Raw genomic sequence first — 8,456 nt, 5'->3', positions numbered from 1 at the left:
GGGAACTGGCTTTATGTGGATCTGGAGGGTCAGGGCAGAGGTGAGAGGTCAGCCTGATCTGTATTTTACAGCTGGAACAACTGAAACTGATTCTTGATCTATAACTCCAGAGTTACAGCTCTAGATCTATGACTCTAGATCGTTCCTCTTTAGTAACTTCAGTTTCTGTTCATAAAGTTTCGTCTCATCCACACATTTCTCTGATCTCTGTTCAGTGATAGATGGGATCAAAGGTCACCTGATGACATTATAACGTAGAACTGTGTCATCTGCGTTGTCATGGTAACTGATCTTATTTCCTGTTATACCCTGAGCCAGTGGGAGCTTGTAGATATTGAATCAGAGGGTCAGGATGGAGCCTTGGGGAACCCCACATGTGACCTCAGCCCCTCCTGTTATCCATGCAGCTGTGGAGCTGAGCGCTCCCAAGGACATCAAGCCTTGATAACAACATCTTATCGGACTTCTGCCAGGAGGCTGAGCAACGAGGTTTCATGGCCCTGTGATGTCACTTCCTTCACTCATGTCTTTGTTTTGCACTTTGTTTTGTCTGAATGTTGCCATTTGTCCCAATGTGTCCTTTCCTGTTTTTATTTAATTCCCCTTTTATTATTTAGAAACTGTAGAGTACTCACTATTTAGATCAATATTATACTTCTTAGATTAATTTTTAGATTATTGTGCAGAGAAACTCCTATTATTGCAACCAAGAAAAGGAATTAGAACAAACTTAGAATCCAGAAAAATAAATTCATCCAGAACAGGAACATTTAGTTTTTATTACTTAGAAACTGTGGAGTACTCATTACTTTTACAAATTTAGAGCACATTTAGAAAGTCCAGACAATATTTATACTTATCTACCAACCCTGAACAGGAGTATCTAGTTTATCTAGTTTATTTACTTTAGATCAACATTAGTTTCTTTTTCTAATTCTGCTCTTTCCTTTGGTTTGTCATTTTGTTTGTATTTCCTTTTAATTCCTGTAATTACCTTTGTATTGCCTTGTTACTGAAAATATGCTATAGAAATAAAATGACCTTTTACCTTTACCTCAGATCAGATCATTTGAAATGAAGGAAAGGTGGATGTAGGATATCCAGACAGCAGGAAGAGGAGTTTAATGGATTTATAATTTCCTCCAAGTTTTTATAGTTAAGTGTTTAAATCGAGTCATTTTTCCTGCATTTGTTGCTTGGCTACAGCATGAGTGATGGGTTTAGTGTGGATGTGCAGATTGATCCTGATTTTTGAATTTCCTCTGTAAAGATGTTGGTAATTCTCTGCAGGCTGTTAGAGACACAGGAGGGTTAGTGATCCTCTCAGCTGCTGCTAATAAAGCTCCAGCGTTGTTCATGATTTTATGATTTCCTCCCAGAATGTGTTTTAGTGTTTTAGTGAGGAGCGATAACTTCAGCCTGTCTCTGTAAACGTGAAATTGAGTTTTTATCCTCTTTCACATCTCACTGTTGGAGCGTTTCTTCCTACCAGACTCGATCTTCACTGCGACAGGAGAAACGAATCAGTGAACATGATCTACCAGCTGCTCTGCAGGAGCGAGCCGTAAAAAAGTAAAAGTAAAGCTTCCCAAATATTAGAGTCAAAGAAAAACCTTTCTACAGCTGAGTGAAATACTGCAGCATCCCTGCTGCTCTTACCTTTTGTATTCTGCAGGAGGTGTGGAGAAAAGTGGCATAGCTGCTAAATTTGAACTCTGACCTCCACAGGATTCATCTCAGACTTTGCTTTGGTAAATCCCATGTTCTTTGGAAATTGTGGATCTGAAGAAAAACTTTGTTTCTTGAATCTCTACATGACAGGGACATCCTTAAGTCTTTTGAGACGCTAAAAATACAATTTCAGCTCCCAGAAAGTCTGGAGCTACGTACATCTGTTAGACACCATGCAGTCTCTATCGCTCTCCTCCAGTAAAGCATGTGGACTAAAGGTTCCCACTTCATGTCCAGTTCTCACAGCCAGATTTTAAACTTGTCAGCCAATTTTTAAAACCTGAGAGACGACTAACGTGACGATAAAAAAATCTTTGGTATTAAAGGTCTGGAGCACACTGACCGATTTCTAACATCCAGTCTTGAACAAATGGTGAATGAAGTAGACTAAGAAAACTGCCAGATATTTAGTTCTTTATATAAAGTTAGCATCAGAGCTCACTGCTGTCAGGCGAGTTCAAACAAACCATCAGAAAATGACAATTAAACATTAATGACAGCATGCCTGGATAAATCAACCAGTCTGTTCAGTAACGTGGAAAATATTTAAATGTAGCCATTTAATCTGTGCCAAGAGCAAACAGAAAACACAAAACTGACGATTACTGTGAAAACATGTCAAAATACATATTTATGTAAATGTGAATGTTCTCATCTCTTTGTTAGTGTTCATGTTTTTATATTAATGTAGGGATAAAATAAAATTACTCGATCACATGGAGCTGACTCAATCCTGACCTTTGACCCTTCAGCGGCCATCAGGCAGTAGAAACAGACGTGTGTATTTTTTTTTTACCCCTCCAGGGGTCTTTTGTGGCTCTAGTGTCCCTTTTTACAAAAGTAGGCTGACAGGAAACGGGGAAGGAGAGGGGGGAAGACATGCGGCAAATATCGTCGGGTCCGGGAGTCGAACCGGCGACGGCCGTGTTGAGGACTCAAGGCCTCCAAATATGAGTCGCGCTAACCGCTACGCCACCACGGCACGCCCCAGACATTTAAAACACTTCAGGTGTGAGGAGGAGGAGGACGAGCCGTCATGTTTAACCTGAAACTCAGTTTCTCATCTGCAGAGCCGTTTCCATGACGATTAATCTGTTTAGGTAAAATTTTAACTCGGCAGCAAACCTTCATCACATCTCCTCTCAGTGAAACAACAACTTTGTTTTAAATCACTGAAGTGTTTATTAGTTTGTTTCTGTCACAACCGTCCGGCCAATCAGAGCGCAGCGCCGTTCAAAACGCCTCAGCTTCACCAAGTGATGGAAAAACTAAAGAGCAGAACTCAGAAGAATCAGAACCAAAGAGATTCTGTGGCATCTCAGACACCAGAACCAGAACCAGACAGACTCTGAAGAAGAACAGAAACAAGTTTATTATATTCTACCATTAAAACAAAAATCTGATCAATAAGTCAGAAAAACTGTCATGTTTCTCGGCCCAAACTGATCCAGAACCAAGCCTGGTTCTGTTTGGAGACAGAAACGGGTCCAAACAGCCACAACAGAACCAAGGAACCGCTTTAGACTGAAGGACATTTTCTCATCTTAAAGCACAATGCTTCAAACGTTATGGCTGATGCTTTTATTTTGGAATGAATCTTTTCCTGCAGAAAACATAATCTGGAGTCACGTTTGTCCTCAGAGGTCAGAGGTCAGCAGCTTCACGTTGGTTACAAACATAAAAGGAAACAGAAAGCTCTCAAGAAGAGACGTAAAAAGACAGAGGGATCAGCCAATCACAGCGCAGCATGGCCACCGACATCAGAGCAGGATGATGACGTCGAAGCTGCAAACGTCTGAAGCGGCGATGAAGACGACGGGCTGGAACCGAATCGTCAGTCGGACTTCTTGTCGCTGCTCGCCTGCAGGCAGAGAGCAGGGCAAAGACAGCGTTACATGGGAGGTCAGATTCTCTTTGATTTAAGGCGGTCTGACTGATTTAAGGCGGTCCTGCCGGGCCCTCGGTGTGCCGCTGACTGGAGGAACTCGCCTGCAGCTTGCTGTGCTCCTGCAGCAGCCGGTCGTACTCCACCGTCAGGTTCTCAGCCTGTTTCTTCATCGCCGTCACGTCGCTGTCTGATTTCTGAAGAGCTGCATCAGAACATCAGAGGTCAGATTAAACCTTAAAGTTTCTTCAGCTCTCATGTGACCTCCTGACCTTTCTTGGTGTCCTGCAGCTGCTCCTTCAGGGTTTTCAGCTCCTCCTTCAGAACCTTGTTCTCCTCCTGGATTCCCGTTCCTTTCTTTCCGGCTTCTGGAAGTTCGATTCCAGCCTCACGCAGTTTCTGAGGAAAACATGGGAACACAAACGTTAACGTCCTGACTGACCCGAACGTTACGCATTCACTCGCTCTGATTTATCCAGAAAGTTCCTCTAAACTAGCATCAGCTGCTAATCTCAACTGCTCCTCTGACTTCCTGTTACCTCCTGGATTAAACAATAATCTGTTTAATCTGGCCCGTCTCCGCCCATTCAAACCTGCGCTTTTGATTGGCTCGTTACGATGATGTCATCTGCTACCAAACAGACCGGACTGCACTAACTGGACTGAGTAGCTGAATGCATTTCAGGACTTCCAGCTGTGACCTTTGCCCTCCAGCTGACCTGAGCGACGCTGCAATCTGAACTCCATCCATCTAAGAAGCTCAAACGTTTCTGTGAGGAGAAGGAAGTCGTTTCCATCCACGCCACAATTCAAAACATTCAGAAATCAGCGTCGACGGAAACCCGGCAGCAGACGGTCGTCGTGTTGGCAGCAACACGCCAACCGTCTGCGGCATCGCCGGCGCCGATCCGCCTCAGACGACCCGTAGAACCAGAGAGGAGGAAGAGGCGGTCGTCACCTCCTGCAGCGCCTCGTTCTCCTCCATGAAGCTCTGCGCCGCGGCGCTGGCGCCCTCCGCCTGCTTCCTGAACGCCTCGTTGGACGCCATGAGGGTGGCCTGCTGCGACAGCAGCGTGGCGAGGCGCCGCAGCAGCCTGCAGCACAAACACACCAACAGTCAGTCAGCAGCATGAACTCTCCTGGGATCAGGGGGTTGAAACACATCCAGTCATCGCTGACATTTCCAGGCTCTGAGGGTCACACACCCACACACACACACACACACACACACACACACAGTGCTGAAGGCGATGATGTCAGAGTGAGTAAGAGGAAGGGAGCAGCAGGCGAGGACGCCGATGTTTCTATAACTTGACTCGTCAGGAGGAGGCAGCGCTGTGTTCATGTTGGGAGTATGTAAATTTGTGGTCTCTACAATGCAACAGCTGCGTGGAGTCAGCAGGAGGCGGCCATGTTGTCATGTGACCCAGGAACACGTGCAGCTTGTAAATATCTGCCTGCTGATGCATTCAGGGGCCTTCAGGCAGCTGCAGCTATTTGTGGCAGGTTTCCGCTCCACAACGCAAAGATGCTGCGACGCCGCCGACCCGCTGCCATCATTTCCAGCAGCTCAGCTGGATGTCCAAACAGAACGCTGGTTCTGACCCGACTCCCCACATGGTTCTGGTCTGACTGTAAAGGTCCAGCTGCTCCCAGTCTGGTGTAGATGATGTTCATCTGAAGATCTTTCAGCGTCAGAAACATGAAATGAAACATTAAAACTGAATGTCGGCTACAGTGACTCCGCGGCCTTTCCCTCCAGTCTGGGACCAGCACTGGGAGCACTGGGACTACTTTCAGCGGCGGATGGATCGCTGTGAGATTGGAAACTGATCCAAACAGCAAGGCGGCTTCCTCTCCATCCTCCAAGCCGGGAACCCTATCGGGTCGTTCCGACCAGAAGCGGAGCGGCAGAGAAAGGGCTTCCTCCGCTCCAAATATGGCCGCCGATGACATCACAGCCCCGAAATACTCCCAGCAGCTGCGCCTGTTCCAGCCACGCGTTTCCTCCTGACTCCCGGCGCAGGAGAACTTCCTCCCAGACTCGGGTTGCAGCAGCTGCAGAATCACATGCTGCAGCTGCTGCAACGCAGCAGGCGGGCTGCTGCTGCCCTCTACTGGTAGGACACATGAACCAAAAGCAGCAGGCGGGCCCAGGCTGATGGACAGTGTGTGTGTGTGTGTGTGTGTGTGTGTGTGTGTGTGTGTGTGTGTGTCTCACAGGCAGAGCAGCAGGGCGAAGCCGGCAATGTACTCGTTCCTCTGCGCTCTGAACAGTTTCATGTGGATGTGTTCGATGGCCGTTGGGTTGTTGGTCACGTCCACCTTGTCCGTCAGGCTGTACTTCCTCGCCTCGCGGAACGCGTCTGGACACACACACACACCACGTTACCACGGCAACAGACCAGCGACCAGCCAGGTCGGGAGCGTTCAGGCCGATGTACCGATGAGGAGGAAGACGAGAATGGCGATGGCCACCATGAACCAGGTGTTCCCATAGAGCGCCACGGTCTGCACCAGCCGGGACTTGAAGATCCGACTCCACCTGAACGCACCAGGAGAAAAACTGGGTCAGAACCGGGATGAGTCCAGTTCCCGGTTCAGAAAGAAAGAGTAAAAATACCCAGCTCAAATTCTCAGGGTTTCAGTTTCAGACCAGGAGAAACGAACTCAGAGTAACTGAACTCTGAGTCCAGAGAACAGGAAGCCCCGACCAATGGCATGCAGATAACGCGATTCACCATGACGACAGCACAAAAGAAACCCGAAAGAGTCGGGTTCCAGCAACCAGCGTTGCTGATGTGCTCAATAGTACTGAAGTCACAATAAATGATCTTCAGTCTGGACTCAACGTCCTCCAGAACCAGAATTATTTTATTAGAGCCATTTTCTCTCTGGAAGCTTCTAGATCAGGGGGGTCCACAGTCGGTCCCGGAGGCCCGACATCCTGCATGTTCTAGTCTCTCCCTGGTTTAACACACCTGGATCCAATGATGGCTCCTTAGAGGCCTTAGGAGAACCTTGACCTGCTGAGAAGGTTGTTGGTACCAGGGAGAGAATAAAACTTGCAGGATGCCGGACCTCCAGGACCCACTTTGGGCTCCACTGTTCTAGATGCAGCAGCAGATCTAGGTGCAGCAGATCTAGGTGACTGACCTCTTAGGTGAGACGAAGGGAATGCAGAGCAGCAGGACGAGGAAGACCTCGGCGTAGAGGAAGGTGGCCACGGCCGTCCACTGGAGACTCATCTGGACTCCTGGACCGGAGAGAGACAGACCCATCAGAACCACATCAGTCCAGTTGGTTCAGAACCATTCCTGATCTGATCCGATAATCTCTGAGCTTCCTTGTGTAGTCGGACCAGAACCCGATCAGAACGGTTAGTCTGGTCCCGGTCATTCAGACCAAAATCTCCAGGTCAAAGGCCACCACCAGGTCAAGTGGCCTAGCCAAAGTCTGACCTACAAAACCTCTGAGTCTGAATTCAATCAACTCAGCAGGGCAATGGGGGGGGGGTCAAAGGTCATTCTCAGTGACCCTACATATCCTTTTAGTAGGTTCAGGGTGTAAATACTTTAACAGAGCAAATCAAGGAGGCGCCTGGTGTGAATATTTCTTGTGGTTCTGGAGAATCGGTTCTCCAGGAATGTTCCGGGTCCAGTGGATCATTTCCCGGGAGGTGTGGCAGCCTGAAGGCTTCCTTCAGCTCCAGAACTCCGAGGGAACAAGAACCTGGACTGGTTCCCCGAAGAAGCTTTAAACTGGATCCGGCTCAGTCTATTTCCTGAAAATTAAAGTCAAACTGTCGAGTGATGCTTTAATCAACTGATTCCGTCTATTTGCTGGATCCGGCAACCTTGACAATACTGGACCTGGCCGTGGAACTCTGAGTAATATTTCCTTCAGCCCTCCTTCAGCGTCCCTGACTCACCTTACAGCGCAGAACCGGGACCAGAACCGGAATCAGAGAGGGAACGAACGGACTGCTGGCTGCTCTATTAGCCGTTAGCTTAACCTGCTATGTCGAGTACTTCCTGGCACGTTTATGCCAGCTCACCCTGGGCGCTGATTGGACAAACCGAGAAAATGGGCGGGTCATAAACAAAAACATTGCAATTAGTTTTATTAGCTTGTTTTGAATTAACGTATTTAATTTAAAATATAATAGAACGTAGATTGAATTAAATTCTCTTTTCTCATTGAAACTGTGGTTTGGTTCTGGTCCAGTTTGGCGAACTGGGTCAGTACCGCTGGCTGTCAAACGGCCCATTAAGACCACGTGTTACCAGCAGCTTCCTGTTTGCTGCTTCCTTCAACCACCAGCAGAGGGAGACACTGACTACAGAAAGCATCGCCGCTTGACCAGAGATGAGCTTAACAACAGCGATGTCTCACTCGGACACATTTATCACAAATCAAAACCCCTCATTATACTGGTCCAGGGGTCTCAAACTCCAGGCGTCGAGGGCCGCAGTTAGTCCGGCAGTTTTTAGATGTGCCACAGGTACAAAACGCTGGAATGAAATGGCTTAATTACCTCCTGCTTGTGTAGATCAGTTCTCCAGAGCCTAGAGACCTAATTATTAGAATAGAATAGGATTACTTTATTCATCCCAGCAGGGAAATTATTCTTTTCAGGTGTGGTGCAGCAGAGGCACATCTAAAAGTTGCAGGACTGCGGCCCTCGAGGACTGGAGTTTGAGACCCCTGCCGGTAGCAGCTCCGGTTTCTGTGTAATTAGCAGCACAGAAGCTGTTCTCCACACCATAATAGTCTTTCTATATTATGAATTGTTATAAAGTCCTGACCCTTTAATTATAGCAATGTAATAATTCACTTA

General features: G+C 47.4%; 1 protein-coding gene across 1 annotated transcript; it reads right to left on the bottom strand.

Annotated features, from left to right (window-relative positions):
- Nucleotides 1-2,889: 2,889 nt before the first annotated feature.
- On the bottom strand, nucleotides 2,890-7,668 carry bcap31 (B cell receptor associated protein 31). The gene is made up of 8 exons (XM_023341623.1): nucleotides 7,548-7,668; nucleotides 6,773-6,872; nucleotides 6,061-6,161; nucleotides 5,838-5,982; nucleotides 4,575-4,710; nucleotides 3,889-4,015; nucleotides 3,721-3,821; nucleotides 2,890-3,592 (listed from the first exon to the last, which is right to left on the bottom strand). The coding sequence occupies exons 2-8, from the start codon at nucleotides 6,862-6,864 to the stop codon at nucleotides 3,566-3,568; spliced, it is 729 nt and encodes a 242-aa protein (XP_023197391.1). The 5' UTR covers nucleotides 6,865-6,872; nucleotides 7,548-7,668; the 3' UTR covers nucleotides 2,890-3,565.
- Nucleotides 7,669-8,456: the final 788 nt, after the last annotated feature.

Source organism: Xiphophorus maculatus, chromosome 1, assembly GCF_002775205.1.
Source record: "Xiphophorus maculatus strain JP 163 A chromosome 1, X_maculatus-5.0-male, whole genome shotgun sequence".
Lineage (NCBI taxonomy): Eukaryota > Metazoa > Chordata > Actinopteri > Cyprinodontiformes > Poeciliidae > Xiphophorus > Xiphophorus maculatus.
The sequence above is the reverse complement of the archived record's forward strand: the minus strand, read 5'-3'. Positions and strand labels throughout refer to the sequence as shown.